Here is a 17,986-nt window from a genome sequence, read left to right on the forward strand (position 1 = left end):
CATTGTTTTAAAGCTGCAGTTGGCAAGTCTGACAGATTGAGGGGACTTAGCCAAAATGTTGAATGTTTATAACTCTCATGCCCCTCCCCCACTACCACGAGCACCCTCTCATCAGTTTGTGCTTGTCAGTGCGCACCAGACTGTGATTGACAGTCAGATCTCACACAGCCCTGCTCTGATTGGACCAGAAGAACCGGGAGCTGTGTATTTTTAACAAACAAACAGGCTCGGTGGAGGTAGAAGTGCATTTTTTTTCTAAAACTGGCTGTCGGTTTCAGTGAATATGATCAAAAAAATCTTGCCAACTGCAGCTTTAATTCATATGTCGGTCTGTTTATGACTCCTATGTTTGGGTGTGGCTATTATGTTTTGATATATGATCTTCCTTGTCAAAAAAGAAAGGCATTATTAAAGATAGGCACAAAAAAACTCCTCCTGTTCATCGTGCCCCACCTGTCATGTCTCTATGCCCCACTAGTGGGGCCCGCCTCACACTTTGAGAACCACTGTCTTACACTAACATCTCCATTGTTGACGTGAAATATGTCTCCATAGTGTCAAGCAGTGAAGTGATAACATTATGCAGGCAGCCAATGTTCACATCACCTGGAGTCAGAAAGAAGAAACCAAGACAGGCCCTGCTGGCTCTGTTAGGTATTTCTGTCCCTCCCAAACTGAGTTAAAATGGTGTATAACTGTAGGTGAATGTGTGCGGAAATGCTGTCTTTTGTTACATTTTAAGCACTTTCACCTGTTCTGATTAAGTTCTAAGAAATAAGCACCAATAATGATCAAAAATCTTGTTTCTAGTTTTTTTTTACCTTTTTTATAATGGAATTTCATAATTTTCTCACAAAAAACGAAAATGATCATATGGTCATAAATGTGATCTCACAGGGGTAAATGGCAAATATGAACTATAAATAATGTCTATATCATTGGTAATTGAGCTAAAGTAAACATCTGTTTATTTTTACATAAATTGTTATGGCTGTATTGATTTAAAGCCTACCCGGGAGCATTGGCACCTTACAAAGGTTAATCATCATAACACGGTGACATGATCAGCCGTGTTAACTTGCTACAATCATAATGAAATCATCTGACGTCTCCTCATCCTATAAGTCAAGTCAATTTCAGCATACGCTGTCAGCTGGCTCGTGGCGCGATCGGTGCTGGTTAGCAATCAAGCAGTTTAATTTAGTAGCAGGTCTGATACCCACGAGGAGATAAAGGGAGACATGTGAAAGCAGGACATTACTCAGAGAGCAACCTTTCAGTATTTGTGTAGGGGAAGGCTGTATTTCAGTCTGTGTGTGTGTGTGTGAGAGGAGTATGTGGGTGTATTTGACTGGAGTGTCAGTGAAAACAGTTTGGGTATATGGGTTACTGAGCACCTTGACAGCCACACACACACACAAACACCTTAGACAAAGGGAAAGAGAGTGATAATGCTGAAGATTGACAGAAGACAGAATCCATCTGAAGCTCTGCTGCCCCCTGCTGGCCAACCCAAAACATGGCAGGTGTAAGAGACGGTCAACAGAACTCCTCTACCACACCTGGCCTTAACCCTCAAGGTGCCTCAGACAAAACACACACACATACAAACACATATGTGCCCCATGAATAAGACACACACACAAAACACAAAGTACTACACTGCACACACACAGCACAACGCACTACACTGGATAGGCTGAACAATTTCTACACATAAACAGACATTTGGCCAGCGACACATGTAACTATGACGACATGCTTACTTATACCACACAAAAATGATAAGACCAGCCACCTGGTCCCCTCATCACAGACTTCTCTCTCTCACACACACACAATCACAGGACCAGAGTGTGGGCTGTGCCAGGCCATCCCTCACACACAGACTTGTAGACATGCTTTCTTCGCACACCTGCAGCTGAGCTCATTTACACACACACACACTCATCTCTGTACACATTTATGTCTAGGCTCTCTCTCTCACAAACACACACTTCCTCCTTCTCCACACACACACACACAAAGATCATTAGAAAAGATATGTGCTATTGGAACATGTGCATGACAACACAAATGACAATAGGCCAACACATTAGAAATGGGTGAAAAAAGTGAATAGCATTGTCTGTAGTTTTAATAATCTGTGTTGAGGAACACAAGAGCTGCAGACCAACTCAAGGAAGCCGAAGTAGACAAATTGACGGTCTGGGCAGGAATGAAAGCATAACAAAAACAAAAAACAAACAAATAAAAACAACTAACTTTGACCGTTACTGTATATCTGTTTTCTACAAATGTTCATGTAATCCAGAGACTCCCGTCTCGTCTGTACAGATGAAGCCCCAGGACTGGAGGAGGCGGGGCTAAAGAGGGGTTACTGAGGGGCGGGGTTTGTCGCTGTCCCACCGCAGAGGTCAAACCACACATGTGGTTGGGTCTGTGTTCCAGGAGGACGTCCATCTGTAGACGGGCCACACACTCTTTTGTCTCGTCCTCATGGTCCGCCTGAGCACTCCGCTTCATTCTGAGCAGCAAGTCTCAGGATTCTGACCAACATCACTTAGCTAATGTCACACACATACACACACACACACACACACACCAGACCATGTTCCTCCTGACTTAGCTAGTGTCCATTTAAAAACACACACACAGAGTTATTCCTAACTCAACATCAGTTACCTAGCGTCTGATTAAAAACACACACACACACACACAAACACACATTTCCAAGCGTCTGGTTAAAAAACACATCATGTTCACTGCCAGTTTTCACTGCGATCTCAAAACTGCGCAATAGGCCTCTGTATTACTGTATTTGTGTACAAGGCAAAACTAATAAACAACAAAACGTGAATTTTTCTTAAAAAACTCAAATTTCTCTCTTTTTTTTAAGCAAATCAGCTCATTAGCTCAGTTTTTAACACAATTTCTTTTTGTTTTGTTTTATTCTGAGCTTTATTCTAGCAGCACCCCCCTACACACACGCAGGCACACACATATGGAATGTTCAAGCATGTGACACTGAAGACATTCTCACACACACACACACACAGTGGAATGATGGGGGTGGAGGGAAGGTTCTGCTACACTTGGCACAACTGTGGCAAAACTGTGTGTGTGTGTGTGTGTGTGTGTGTGTGTATGATGATCTGCAGAGCTGTAGAGTTCTGCTGTTCAGAAGTGAATGGGCAGAGCAGGTGTGGACGCACCACATAAACAAACATAAACAAACGCTCACTGCACCTGACCACTGTGTGTCTGCACGCACACACCTGACCAGACCAATCTATTTCATTATTTAGACATTTTGATTCCTAATGAAACTTGTAAAGTTGAATCAAATAAAGTATATATATGTGTGTGTGTGTATCTCAGTGTGTGTGTGTGTGCGTGCGGTGATCTTACATAAATCTGTAAACCACAGACCGAACAAGCCGAGTGACACATACATACTTTCAGAAATTTGATCTTTAACAGAACATAAAAAGCCAGATGCACAGTACACACACACTGTGGTTAGAGCACACACACACACACACACGCACACACACGTGTGTGCGTGTGTGTGTGCAGGCTCGACGCTTTTGCTAAGCCCAAATGGTAGGAGGGATTTCTAGTTCATGTTGGTGGTTGTGAGGTGGAGCATCAGTCCATCAGGCCCAAACTGTCCTCTGTGTGTGTGTGGTGTGTGTGTGCAGACGAGTCCTGTGTGTGTGTGTGTGTGTGTGTGTGTGTGTGGTGTGTGTGTGCAGACCAGTCCTGTCTGTGTGTGTGTGTGTGTGTGCAGACCAGTCCTGTGTGTGTGTGTGTGTGTGTGTGTGTGTAGACTAGTCCTGTGTGTGTGTGTGTGTGTGTGTGTGTGTGTATGTATGTGTGTGAGTGTGTCCACTCTGGAGGCCAATCAGGATGTGACAGGATCAGGGGTCGCTGGCCTTCGGACTGGAGGGGCTGCTGTGCCGCCTCCTCTTCATTCTGGACAGAAAAAACAAAACGGCCAACTCGGTCAGTCAGTGCATCAACAGACCACGGAGAGTTAACAGGACACGCACGCCCGCCCGCACGCGCACGCACGCACGCGCACACACACACACACACACAGAGGACTGGTCTCCAGAGTCACACACACACACACACACAGAGGACTGGTCTCCAGAGAATCACACATACACACACACACACAGAGGACTGGTCTCCAGAGTCACACACACACACACAGAGGACTGGTCTCCAGAGAATCACACATACACACTAGGGGTGTAACGGTACACAGAAGTCACGGTTCGGTTCATACCTCGGTTCGGACATCACGGTTCGGTACGAGTTCGGTACAATGGAGGGAAAAGCAAAACCAAAAATGCAGAAAGCAATTATTTTTTGTTGTGCATGTATCAGGCTGTAACACCTAGTGTCATACAGTCTCTTCCCTGAGCTATCTGCAACAGCCTGAAGTGTGTAAGATGTAGGCTAAACAGTACAATAAGTACCCAGACTCCATCTGTAAGTTGTAAACAAAGTAAGACAATCAGCTATAAAACTTAAAATAGGCCTACAGCATCTCTTATTTCTGAAAGTGCAAATTACATAGAATAATGATTTTTAAAAATCCACTTAAGCAAGACCTTCAACATCCGTGTTTAGTTGTATATGGAAGGGTCTACAATTTGCCTCAATATTTTTCAGTGTGTGTAGAGTAATAATCTAGCCTACTAACTGTGAAAATATCACACTATTTTGCCTTCTTTTAAAAAACGAAATTGCTCCTTTCATTTCATAAACAGACTACAACTAGAAGTCACATGACTTTGCCCTTCGACGTTAACTCACCGTAGCATGGTTTGTTTATTAGCCTGGTTAACGTTGACACTTACTGTCTATGCACTTAACACTACCAGCTCCTCATGTGAGAAGTTACAAGTTACCCCAACATAAAGGTAATTACCACGCGATTTACATGGCTTTCTGTCATTACGAAATCATTTAATTTAAGCCATAGGTTTTGGCTCTATTTGTATGTGTATCCAAAGGCTGGTGAAGCGCAGGGGAAGTTTTTTTTTTTTTCTCATTTCGGTGATTGGTAGCCATCATGGTAGTACATCATCTGGGTGATTGCTTCGAACATGTGTAGCATATATTTCCACTCACATACCCAACAACTGCTGAACAACGCCGACACACAGTTTCTTATCCACCACTCTCTCGCCTGTACTACTGTAACTGAAGTTCTCAAACTTGCGAAGAGACCTGCGGATCCTCTAATGTGTGTCGCCACCTTAGTGCTACTATCTCTGACTGACTGACTCGACCAACGACCTGACAAAAAAAACATAGGCGCCAATCAGAGCTTCAGAGCTAAGGCGAGGCTACAGATTAGCATTAGGTGTCGCTAAAGAACTCACGTAACTCTCGCTACTTAACAGTAATTGCGCATGACATTAATTAATACGCACACGAGTTTTATGTTTTTTTAATACCGTGTATTCTCCGTGTAAATTCATGCACCGAACCGTGACGCCTGTACCGTTTCGGTTCAATACGAATACATGAACCGTTACACCCCTAATACACACACACACACACAGAGGACTGGTCTCCAGAGAGTCACACACACACACACAGAGGACTGGTCTCCAGAGAATCACACATACACACACACACACACACACAGAGGACTGGTCTCCAGAGAATCACACATACACACACACAGAGGACTGGTCTCCAGAGAATCACACATACACACACATTCACTTATGAAAGATTTGCCAAATTCTAGGCCCAGCGGACACGGGATCCCAGGTTCAGTCTGGCCCTTTCCCAATCAGTCTCCTACTCATCTCCTCTGCACTGTCTCTCTCTCTCTCACTGTCTCTCTCTCTCTCTCTCACTCTCTCTCTCACACAGATAGATAGATAGATAGATAGATACTTTATTGATCCCCAAGGGGAAATTCAAGACAAACACACACACACCGGGACGTACCGGTTCTTGAGGGCCTTGTGGTGCTTGGCGGTGCTGCAGTGTTGAGACTTGGCGGATGATTCTCTGGTGTAGAACACGTTACACAGCTTACAGAAGAACCCACTGGCCGGAACTATGAAGTCCACACCTGCCACATACAGCTACACGTTAACACACACACTCCATAGCGAGATCCAACACCCACACACACTATGAGATTTAATACACACACACACACCACCATTGCGAGATACAGACTATGTATAAAGGTGTATATTATTAGTGCCAGGTGTGTGTGTGTGTGAGTGTGTGAGTGTGTATAGGAGTGTATAAGAGTGTGTGTGTGTGTGTGTGTGTATACATACCCACTGGGGTTCCGGGCTGATACACACACTCCTCCGCTTCTTCACTCTCTTTCCCCTTCTCTTTCTCATCCCCCTCTTCTGGCTCCGTAGGGGGTGGGTCCCCACATCGGCCCTCCAGCTCTTTGGACTCCTACACACACACACACACACACACACACACACACACATTAATTAGACATGGATATTCAAACAGACACCCAGTTTTGTTTCACAAGTTATGTTTCAGTGTGCCACGCACGCACGCACGCACGCCTACCCCTCTCTTTCTTTTGGAGCCGCGCCTCTCTTTCTCCTCTTCTTCTCCGTTCTCCTCCAACTCCTTCCCTTCTGCCGCCCCCAGTTGTACGCTTGGGGTTATCCTGCACACACACACACAAATACGCACATACGCATGCCATGCGCACGCACACGCACACACACACAGATTAGAAATCCTAGGCAGCTATGATGAATATACCTTCACACAGTCTGCAGTCTAGGAAAGCAGTCTTAGTTCAGAGAGAAACGTGAAGCACAAGGCGCTCGAGGCTCCAGACGCTTGAATTCAATTGTTTCCCAGTGGAATGGTGTGAATGACCGCTGCAACGCTCCTCGTGTTCAGAAAAGCGTGGCCCAAGCAGGGGAAAAAATGAGGCCTCGAAAAACATAAGGTGCTCAAATCTCAAAGACAAACACACAAACACACACACACACACACACACACACACACACACACACACACACACACACACACAAGTGTGAGCCTCACCAAGAGATGGTGGAGTCTGGCTTGCGGCAGGGGCACACGGTGAGAAGGGCCCCTTTGAACTTGGGCGGCCGCGAGCCGTACTTCTTCAGCATCTTCTCAGCCGCCTCCGGCCGGTGGAACTGCACATAGCACTGGGGGAGAGAAGTGTAGGCATGAGTAGTGTGTGTGTGTGTGTGTGTGGGAGAGACCACAAAGTGTAGGCATGAGTAGTGTGTGTGTGTGTGTGTGTGGGAGAGACCACAAAGTGTAGGCATGAGTAGTGTGTGTGTGTGTGTGTGTGTGTGTGGATAAAAACTCACACTGCGCGGCCCTCTGTTGATTCGGTATGCCTTTATGGATCCAAAGGGTCTGGCCATCCACAAGAGCGCGATGTCCGAGAACTTCCCCATCGGCAGGTTACTGATGTAGATGGAACAGCCACTGGGACCCTGCGCACACCAACACAACACAATCAATCCAACACACACACACAAGCACACATACACACACACACACACACACTAGGGGTGTAACGGCACATGTATTCGTATTGAACCGAAACGGTACGGGTGTCACAGTTTGGTGCATGGATTTACACGGGCAAAACACGGTATAAAAATACATAAAACTCGCATGTGGATTAATTAATGTAATGCGGAATTACTGTTAAATACCAGAGTTACGAGAGTTCTTTAGCGACACCTAACGCTAATCTGTAGCCTCGCCTTAGCTCTGAAGCTCTGATTGGTGCCTAGGCCTACAGTATGTTATTTTTTTCTCAGGTCGTCGGTCGAGTCAGTCAGTCAGAGATAGCAGCACTAAGCGAGTGGTAGCGACCCACAAGAGTTAGAGGACCCGCTGGTCTCAGATTTTCAAAACTTAATTTACAGTAGTACAGGCGAAAGAGTGGTGGATAAGACGAAACTGTGTGTCGGCGTTGTTCAGCAGTTGTTGGGTAACGTTATGTGAGTAGAAATATATCGGACATGCTATACATATTCGAACAGATGATGTAGGCTACCAATCACTGAAACGAGAAAAAAAAAAAAACTTCCCCTGCACTTCACCAGTCTTTGGATACACATACAAATAGGGCCAAAACCTATGGCTTAAAATGATTTCGTAATGACAGAAAGCTATGTAAATTGCGTGGTAATTACCTTTATGTTAGGGTAACTTGTAACTTCTCACATGAGGAGCTGGCAGTATTAAGTGCATAGACAGTAAAAGAAAGTGTCAACGCTAACCAGGCTAATAAACAAATCATGCTACGGTGAGTTAACGTCGAAGGGTAAAGTCACGTGACTTCTAGTTGTAGTCTGTTTATGAAATGAAAGGAGCAATTTCGTTTTTTTAAAAGAAGGCAATATAGTGTGATATTTTCAGTTAGTAGATTATTACTGTACACACACTGACAAATATTGAGGCAAATTGTAGACCCTTCCATATACAACTAAACACGGATGTTAAAGGTCTTGCTTAAGTGGAATAAAATCATTATTCTATGCAATTTGCACTTTCAGAAATAAGAGATGCTGTAGGCCTATTTTCAGTTTTATAGCTGATTGTCTTATTTCGTTTACAAGTTACAGATGGAGTCTGGGTACTTATTGTACTGTTTACATCTTACACACTTCAAGCTGTTGCAGATAGCTCAGGGGAGAGACTGTGACTAGGTGGTACAGCCTGAGACATGCACAATAAAAAAAAATGCTTTTTGCATTTTTGTTTTGCTTTTCCCTCCGTTGTACCGAACTCGTACCGAACCGTGATGTCTGAACCGAGGTATGAACCGAACCAAAACGTCTGTGTACCGTTACACCCCTAACACGCACCCACACACACACTATCGGCAGGTTACTGATGTAGATGGAACAGCCACTGGGACCCTGTGTACACCAACACAACACAATCAAACACGCACCAACCCCAAACCTAGTAGCACTTTGTTGAACATCCAAATACATATTTACCCTACGGTTAGGAACACATCTACACTGTGTTAAGTGAAACACACACACACTGAACTCACAGACACACAGACACACACACACACCTCTAGCTCCTTGAGTGTCCGGCACAGGCTGACAGTCACAGGCCTCCCGTTGATGAGGGCCCCATCTTTAGAACCTTTGTAAAACGCCACCATTTCTTTCACCTGCTCCTCAGTCTCTAGTTCCAGCAGGGCCTGCAACCAATCAAAGACCAGCTTCAGAATTCCGAAGCAGAACATCACAGAGCCAAGAGCCAATCATACAAAAGCTTCAGTGCTCCAAAGAGCCAAGAGCCAATCAGGCTTTCATAGCTTTAGGTTCAGCTCTGGAACCAACTTTCGGGTGACAGCAAAAATGCCCCAACAGTAGCCAGTTTCAAATCTAGACTTAAGACCAAATTGTTCTCGGATGTTTTCTGCTAAGTGATCAAATGCACTTCCTGTTCATCAAGATACACTGCCCATTAACAGATGGGCTTATTTAAGCTCCATCTTGGGACTATTCCGCTCTATTCGGGCATTTTAGGCCCTAAAATAACATATGCGTGTGCACACAATCGGGGCTACTTTCAGGAAACTCTTGCTGTTTCCCCAAAGTCGAGCATGCTTCCTTGCGTGTCGGGTTGTATGAAGTTGAGGTTGGAGGCCTCCCTAGCGTTCTTGGACTCTACTTTGGAAGAGACTAGCTAGTGGGGATGTGCACATCACCGTGGTCCGTCTGAGTGCTTCCGCTTTTAACTGCATGCTTCTGTTTCAGTAGGGGCGCTGCTCCAATGCATGTCAACACAGAGGATTATTTGTTCACTTGAGGATCCACAAATGCCTCCTTGAAAATTCTCAGAATGAAGGGTGCGAATTTCGGAGTATTCTTGACACTGGAACAGTGCTTGGCAGAGTTTGATGACATGGCGTCCTTGAAAAGGTGGCCGTTGAATATGCTTCCTTGACTTTGGGGAAACTTTCTAAAGAATGCTGCTGTTCACTGGGTGTTTATAGAGATTCGATTGTGTGAGCTTCAGATGACTGGACAGGTGGAGATCTGATGGATGTGATTGGACAAGTGGGAGTTCTGATGATTAGACAAGTGGGAGTTCTGATTGATGTGATTGGACAAGTGGGAGTTCTGATGATTGGACAAGTGGGAGTTCTGATGATTGGACAAGTGGGAGTTCTGATGGATGTGATTGGACAAGTGGAGGTTTTGATGATTGGACAAGTGGGAGTTTTCATGATTATACAAATGGGAGTTCTGATGGATGTGATTGGACAGCGTGAGATGGCGTGGTTAGACCCACCTCCTGCCGGTAGCGGGAGATGGTGTGGTTGACCACCCTCCCAAACGGCGTCGCCAGCTTGCGGAGCGCCTCCTCGGGCGGGTACCCCTTCACGGGTCGGACCAGAACAACCTTCCCACCCTGCGCAATGACACACAGATCTTATAAGTGCACACACACGCAGTCACCCTGGGCAATGAGCACACGCAAATACAGAACTCATAAGCACACGCACACACACACACGCGCACACGCACACACACTTAAATTCTTTATTTGGATTAGAAGATCCAGCCAATATCCCAGTCCATTATGCACATTAGGGGTAAAGGTGGCACCTACGCCTCCATATGTAGAGGCTACCAATTACTGCTGATACAGAGCAATATCTTGTCAGTTTCTTGGCCTTGTTCTTATGTAGTCCACAGATCTGCAGGCCTCGTACACACATCTTGTGCACATCGTCTAAACTACCAAAAATGAGGGCAATGATTTTACAGGAGTAGCCAGAGTTATTGAAACAGACAAACACACACACACACACACTCACCCTGGGCAATGAGCACACGCAAATACACAACTCCTAAGCATGCACACACACACATAGTAAGTGGACACATTCTATTAGCCACACACTCACACACAACAGCAAACCCCACCGCTCTCGACATGCAACTGCTTGAACGTATTGATACTAATTTCAACCAATCAGAGACGACTGATGGACTCACCTGGAACTCGTTTGTTTCTGGGAACAGAGGGAAGGCCAGGGAGAAGAGAGACGAGAGAGAGAGCGGAGGAGAAAAAGAGAAGAGGAAGTTTTCATGAACAGCCCGCTTTTGTGCTCTAGATTGTTCACAGCACAGACCAGGTTTTAATTGGTTCTGGTTCTCTAACCAAGCAAGTCTGGTTCTGGTTCTAACTGGTTCTGGTTCTCTTACCAAGCATGTCGGTGCCCGAGTCCAGCTCATCCAGCGTCACAAAGTCATCCAGGTTATCAGGGAAGTCCGAGATCTCTACATCCTCCTGCTGCAGATACAAACCCATCAAATGAACCACATGACATCCTGCTGCGGACACCAACAAACCCACCAAATGAACCACATGACATCCTGCTGCGGACACCAACAAACCCACCAAATGAACCACATGACATCCTGCTGCGATCACCAACAGGGGGCAGCCGTGGCCTACTGGTTAGCGCTTCGGACTAGGAGGGTTGTCGGTTCGAACCCCGACCAGTAGGCACGACTGAAGTGCCCTTGAGCAAGGCACCTAACCCCTCACTGCTCCCCGAGCGCCGCTGTTGTTGCAGGCAGCTCACTGCGCCGGGATTAGTGTGTGCTTCACCTCACTGTGTGCTGAGTGTCACTAATTCACGGATTGGGATAAATGCAGAGACCAAATTTCCTTCACGGGATCAAAAGAGTATATATACTTATACTTATAACAAACCCACCAAATCAACCACATGACATCCTGCTGCGGACACCAACAAACTGATTGGTGTGTGCGTACCTGGTTACTAAGTGATTGGTGTGTGGTGTGTGTGTGTGTACCTGGTTACTAAGTGATTGGTGTGTGGTGTGTGTGTACCTGGTTACTGAGTGACTGGTGTGTGTGTGTACCTGGTTACTGAGTGACTGGTGTGTGTGTACCTGGTTACTGAGTGATTGATGTGTGTGTACCCAGTCTCTAAGTGATTGGTGTGTGTGTACATGGTCATGGGTTTCATACCTGATTGTCTTCATCTCCTGAGGCCTGCTCAAGATGGGTTGTCCCAGCAGAGTCAGGGGTTGGGTCTTCTGATGGCTCTGCTCCCTCTAGATGTAGTTTGTGTTCATTTAGGATTGGGGGGGAATTCACACACACACACACACACACACACACACACAGGTCAGCAGAGGGAAAAAACAACTACTTGAACAACTGATTTTTCATCTTCCCCCCTCATTATTTGTTGTTTACATCAGCACCACAACCAACACCTTCGTCAGAAATAAACAAACTTCCATCAAGAGAGATCAGAAGTACACACACACACACCCTCGCCCTGCGCGACCTCTGAGCCCTCAGTGACCTCCGCGGGCTCCTCAACGCCCTCCTCCACCAGCCCACGCTCATCCTCCACGGGAATCCCATCTTCCTCGTCCCCATCCTCGTCTTCCTCTCCAAGCTCCATCTCCTCCTCATCCTCAGGGTCCAGGTCTTCCTCCCGGAGGTCCGCCCACTCCGCGTCTGGTTGGCTGGCCTCTCCGCGAGGCCCGCCCTTTGCCGGCTTCTCCTCCAACTGAGTCTCCTCGCTGACCTAAGAGGAGAAAAGCCAGCAACTTGCAGCAAACCGTCATTATAGCTAAGTAGCCAACGCTACAGCAAATAGCTGTAATGTCAATTCTACCGCTTACTCTACCTACAGTTTAGCGCTAATGCTAACCCTGCTTACAGCAATGCAGCTAGATAACCAACGCCAACCCTGAGCAATAAAGCTAAATAATCAGAGCTGACTGCAACTGTCAGTCAGAGGCACCTTCTACTAAGACAGGTTAAATAACATCTGCAGGCTCCTGTTCCACTAACTCACGTTAAATAACATCTGCAGGCTCCCGTTCCACTAACTCCTGTTCCACTAACTGACTACTTGTGGAATGATATGAAAGACTTGAGTCAGAAGCACAAAACCCATTAACAGCAGTGATTCATTTTTTGCAGCGGTCATTACACAGACCTTGGAACGTTGGGAAGGCATTCTAAAGAGCTGCATCATTACTCTGGTTAATTGACACAGTCTCGGGGGTAACAGCGCCCCTACCATAATCGGGTCCATGTGCCCAAGGGGAACCGGGTTCGAGTCCGGCCCAGGTCATTTACTGATCCCACCCCACCTCTCTCTCCCACTCCCCCAAAAATATATATTAAAATATATATATATATAAATAAAAAAATACAGTCTTTGTCCAGTGTCTGATCTCACCTGCTCTACCAGGGTGCCTGGTGTCGAGGTGTCTGTGGCATCCCCACTTTTGTCCTTTGAGGATGAGGATGATGAAGGCGGCTTGGACTGGTCTTCACTCTTGTGGCGACACCCACTGTGGCTCCTCTCAGGACTGTCACTATGACGACAACAGACAGATTGGTCTCAGTCTTGTGTCGACTGCTGTCTCCTTTTCTTCTATTTCTAGATTTATCTGAATAATGACTCTGGAGAAAGTTAGGAGAGCAGAACTAGACTTATCTGTTCTGAATAAAGACTATGGAAGGTAATTAGGAGAACAGAACTGGGGACAAACAGAGAGTGTGGGTCTGTGTCTCGTGGTGTGTGTCTTGTGGGGGTTGCATCTCGTGTGTATTTTGTGGAGGTGTGTGTCTCACCGCAGAGAGTGCTTGGGGTCAGGCAGCATGGTCACCTTGACCTTAGTTCCCAGGATCTTCAGTGGGCGGTCGTAGTAGTACTTCACCATCAGACGAGCATCCTCCCGGTCCACCATTTCAACCTGGGCCTGCGCAGGATGGGAGAGAGAGGGGGGAATGTGTCAGGAGTTTCACAAACACAAACAGCAGCTAAAGAAGAACATGCCTATAGTGGCTTAAAGGCCAATTCGACCCAAAGATTCAGTTCATCAAAGGCATCAGGTCAGAATTTTGATCACAGGAGAGGCAGAGAAATGATATAATTCTACTATTTTTGTATATATCCCAAAATGGATATGCTTACAAAATCACAAAAATATATCTAATTTCATTAACTGCTGGTTAGTCAGCTTAGTTGGTTAACTTAGCTAACTAACTGGTCCATCTGGCTATAAGTAGCTTCATCCACCAAGCAATCAGGATGCTGAACACTCTACCCACTCTCCCATCACTGACAGCCCCCCCCACCCACCAGCCAACCAGGAACCTAGGAAACTAGGATCCTGTCTACCAAACCCCCCCCCCCCCCCCCCCCAGTTACTTCATGTAACTGTTAAGACTATAGAAATATACAACACAACTACCTCTATTTTTTTTTTAATATATGTCCTATATTTCTATTTTGATACATACATGTTCTATATTTCAGTCTTGCACTTTAATTTAATGTTTATTGTCTATGGCTATGTCCATAGTATGTCTATGTCTGTATTTAAAGCATGTCTATGTCTGCATGGGAAAGTAAGAAACGAAATTTCAATTCTTTGTATGACCAGTGCATGTAAAGAAATTGACAATAAAAGCCGACTTGACTTAAGTGATAGAAGGAGGAATAAGAAGGAAACGGGGGTGCTGTTGTGAGTTGCATCACTGGTATGAACTCCCCTGGACCTCAGAACGTGCGCTGCAAGTTGCTAGTATGGAATGTTGCACCTCGTCTCGCCATACACCTTGGATACAAATTGGCCTCAACACTCTTCTGATGTACAGTGGGCTACAGTGGCCTGACACTCTGCCGTCTCACCTCTGAGCCGCTGAACTTGGAGCGCCGCACGTCGCCAAACATCTTGACGACTTCTAGAACCTTCTCTTCGGTGTCCTTTTTGTCGGGCAGGCGGGTGAAGAGAACTGCGCCAGTCTTTGAACTCCTGGACTGACTTCTGGTGTCCCCGCCTCCAGGGATCTGGAGAAAGCAGAGCAACGTGTTTAATCTAAAGCTGAAAGGGTTCGGATCAAGGGAAAGTAGTACAACTTACTGCTTTCTCTAGATCCCTGTCCTTTAGCGCTTTGTGTTTAACTTAAAAGCTCAGAATAGGGCTAGGATCTGGAGAAAGTAGTATGTCTAATTAGCGTTATTGGAACTTAGTGCAGCCTTTGACACTATTGATCGCAACATATTACTTTCACTTATGACGACTTATGGACACACACACACAGATTACCTGTATACTGGCAACGTTTGGGGAGAGGTAGACATAGATCTTATGTTGCTTGGTGAAATCCAGCTTGTCGTAGAAATGAGACACCATAGCATGAGCCTCAGTGTGAGAGTTGAACTCCAAAAAACCCTGGACAGAGAGAACGGGTGGATGAATGATGGATGGGTAGATGGGTGGATTGGAGAATGGATGGATGGATGGATGGATAGATAGATGAAACAGGGCAACAACATGCTAACTATTGTCAGATGCTTCTTAATAAACAGACATAAAAGCTAATGCAGGTGAAACACTCAGTTACATATGCAGACACACATGCACATACAAACAATCACAATTCCACACACCTTGGAGGGGAACACCAGATGCTTGACAACTGTTCCAAACGGTTCTGCCAGTTCTAGCAAGTCTCTCACTGTTACAGAACCCAAAGGGAACTTGGTGACCACCACTCTGGTTCTAAAGACAGGACGTTGCAGAGGCTAGAAAGAGAGAGGGGAGAGAGTTTGTTAATCCACACAAATCTTTGAGGGTGACTGACAGCTCCTAGGTAACCTGTAAGTATATAGGATGTTAAACATTAAAGCGCAATCCTATACTTTACCAATGCCATCTAGGGCGGACTTCCCAATCCTATACTCTACCAATACTATCTCAGAACCCTATACTCTAGAAATGATATCTTAGAAGCCTAAACTCTAGAAATGCCATCTCAGAACCCTATACTCTAGCGATGCTAACTGAGCTGTCACTGGTACAGTAGTTATTGAGGTTAAGCTGCTAACTGACATGGTTTGAGCATAGTTATGCTGCGTTCCAGACAACTCAGAAGTCTGACATTTGCTAGTTGGAATATTTCATTCCAGATCAAAATAAAAAAATTAAGTTTAAGAATTCCAACCTCCAACTGGAAAAAAGTACAATGGAACACTACTTGAAGTTGAAGTTCCTATTTCTAAATTTAAGTCGATATACCCCAATTCTGGAATACAGTATTGCGGTCTAGGGGGATAACTGACACTGTTAGGCTGCGGTCTGATAGTTCCATCTCACGCAGAAATATTATATGATAAATGTTGTAAGTAGAGCTGGATTTGTTTTTAACACTATGGTTGGATTTGTTTTTAACACCATGGTTGTCTTTTCCTAAGTCCTTATGAAATCATCTTCACAGAAAATCATCTTTTTTTGACCTCATAACATTTTTCTGTCGAGGCCAAGGGAAAGAGCATTGAAAAAGGTGATAGGACAGTATCAGTATACCACAAAACTGAGAGCAGATTTCAGGCTAACCTTTTGCGGACCTGACAGCACCCACTTGGGGATGGGCAAGTCTGAGTTGGGGAGAGCTCCACCTGGGAAGCACAAGGAAGGATTAGCAAAACAAGAGTCCCAAGACAGGGAAGCTTTAAAACGTACAAAATGTAAAATAATCAACAAGCTCTTTGTGCTTGCACAGAGGTCACCATACGGACATAAAGACCTCTTACCCTGGCACAGAGGAAATCCCTACAGACCTCGTACACTGGTCTAGACTTTTGGGGCGATCGTGGGATTACCCTGGTTACCTGGGCAAAAAGGCGGTTACCTGTGTTACGGTTCGGGCGTTTGAGGGAACGTCCAGGTCTGCGATCTGTATCATTGGGATAGAGGGATGACCTGAGAGGGACAGGAACAACAAACATGTTTGTGTGAGAATGTGTGTGATTGTGTGTGTGTGTGTGTGTGTGTGTGTGTGTGTGTGTGTGTGTGTGTGTGTGTGTGTGTGTGTGTGTGTGTGTGCGTATGCGAGAGCGTAAACTAGTGTAACTTACACTCCTTGCTGGTAGGGGTCCCAGTTGGGAAATCTGCAGGTCAAGAGCAGAAATCAGCCATTACGGTATCAGTCATTTACACTCATTATCACCAGGCTACCAATCACCTCCTATGCCCACATCTTACTGCAGCACCCTCACATGTGCTGCCCAATACCTACGATACAACTATAATAGCCAACACCCTCCCATCCACTCCCACTTACAGTCTTAAGAGCTCCTTCTTGGAGGACTCATGGCGCACGCCATGGAGGTGGTCTTTCCACGTCTGAGGGGGAGACCGAACAATGATGGAGAGAGGGGAGGAGGAGAGGAGCGAGGGAAACAGACAGAGAGAGAAAGAAAGGAGAAACAGGAGTAAGACATGTAGGGCATCTCACACTCTTTACAGTACACATGCAGTTTCAGAGCACAATCACACTAACAAACACAAGTCCTGCGGTACACACCAACACACAAGTCCTGCGGTACACACCAACACACAAGTCCTGCCGTATACACTAACACACAAAGTCCTGCGGTACACACCAACACACAAGTCCTGCCGTATACACTAACACACAAAGTCCTGGGGTACACACAAACACATAGTCCTGTAATACACACACCAACACACAAGTCCTGTGATACACACCAACACACAAGTCCTGTGGTACACAAAAACACATAGTCCTGCGATACACACCGACACACAAGTCCTGCCGTACACACTAACACCTAGTCTTGTGGTACACACAAACACATAGTCCTGCAATACACACTGACACACAAGTCCTGCGGTACACACACATTAACACACAGGCCTGTAGTACACACTAACGCATGCACACATAGGGGCTCACCGTTTTGGAGTTAACCTTGCAGTGGCACAGACTGCAGGTGTGGGGGAAGGAGTGAGGTACACTGCCATGGAAATCAGATGCCTGAGAGAGGGAGGGAGGGAGGGACATACAATTATCCACCCCTTCACCACAGGAGCATTAGTATCAGGGACGGTGGTAATGT

General features: G+C 45.8%; 1 protein-coding gene across 4 annotated transcripts in view; it reads right to left on the reverse strand.

The window, feature by feature from the left end:
• zgc:152816 (uncharacterized protein LOC777712 homolog) overlaps positions 1 to 17,986 on the reverse strand; it is a 40,644-nt gene that overhangs the window by 19,828 nt on the left and 2,830 nt on the right. For 2 of the 4 annotated variants that reach the window (XM_042093299.1, XM_042093300.1), the window contains exons 4-25: positions 17,824 to 17,904; positions 17,188 to 17,249; positions 16,982 to 17,014; positions 16,756 to 16,826; positions 16,461 to 16,522; positions 15,515 to 15,649; positions 15,171 to 15,296; positions 14,753 to 14,911; positions 13,690 to 13,817; positions 13,292 to 13,430; positions 12,367 to 12,628; positions 12,058 to 12,143; positions 11,262 to 11,349; positions 11,052 to 11,068; positions 10,342 to 10,461; positions 9,110 to 9,241; positions 7,374 to 7,502; positions 7,075 to 7,205; positions 6,583 to 6,685; positions 6,327 to 6,456; positions 5,983 to 6,109; positions 2,120 to 3,978 (exon numbers count right to left, since the gene is read on the reverse strand). In XM_042093299.1, coding sequence (XP_041949233.1) covers positions 3,924 to 3,978; positions 5,983 to 6,109; positions 6,327 to 6,456; positions 6,583 to 6,685; positions 7,075 to 7,205; positions 7,374 to 7,502; positions 9,110 to 9,241; positions 10,342 to 10,461; positions 11,052 to 11,068; positions 11,262 to 11,349; positions 12,058 to 12,143; positions 12,367 to 12,628; positions 13,292 to 13,430; positions 13,690 to 13,817; positions 14,753 to 14,911; positions 15,171 to 15,296; positions 15,515 to 15,649; positions 16,461 to 16,522; positions 16,756 to 16,826; positions 16,982 to 17,014; positions 17,188 to 17,249; positions 17,824 to 17,904 — 2,376 coding nt within the window. In that variant the 3' untranslated portion in view covers positions 2,120 to 3,923. Of the gene's footprint in view, positions 1 to 2,119; positions 3,979 to 5,982; positions 6,110 to 6,326; positions 6,457 to 6,582; positions 6,686 to 7,074; positions 7,206 to 7,373; positions 7,503 to 9,109; positions 9,242 to 10,341; positions 10,462 to 11,051; positions 11,069 to 11,261; positions 11,350 to 12,057; positions 12,144 to 12,366; positions 12,629 to 13,291; positions 13,431 to 13,689; positions 13,818 to 14,752; positions 14,912 to 15,170; positions 15,297 to 15,514; positions 15,650 to 16,460; positions 16,523 to 16,755; positions 16,827 to 16,981; positions 17,015 to 17,187; positions 17,250 to 17,823; positions 17,905 to 17,986 lie in introns of those variants that run through there. The other 2 variants (XR_006032015.1, XM_042093301.1) reach the window with 2 other exon arrangements.

This window comes from Alosa sapidissima, chromosome 5 (genome assembly GCF_018492685.1).
Source record: "Alosa sapidissima isolate fAloSap1 chromosome 5, fAloSap1.pri, whole genome shotgun sequence".
In the NCBI taxonomy this organism is placed as follows: domain Eukaryota; kingdom Metazoa; phylum Chordata; class Actinopteri; order Clupeiformes; family Clupeidae; genus Alosa; species Alosa sapidissima.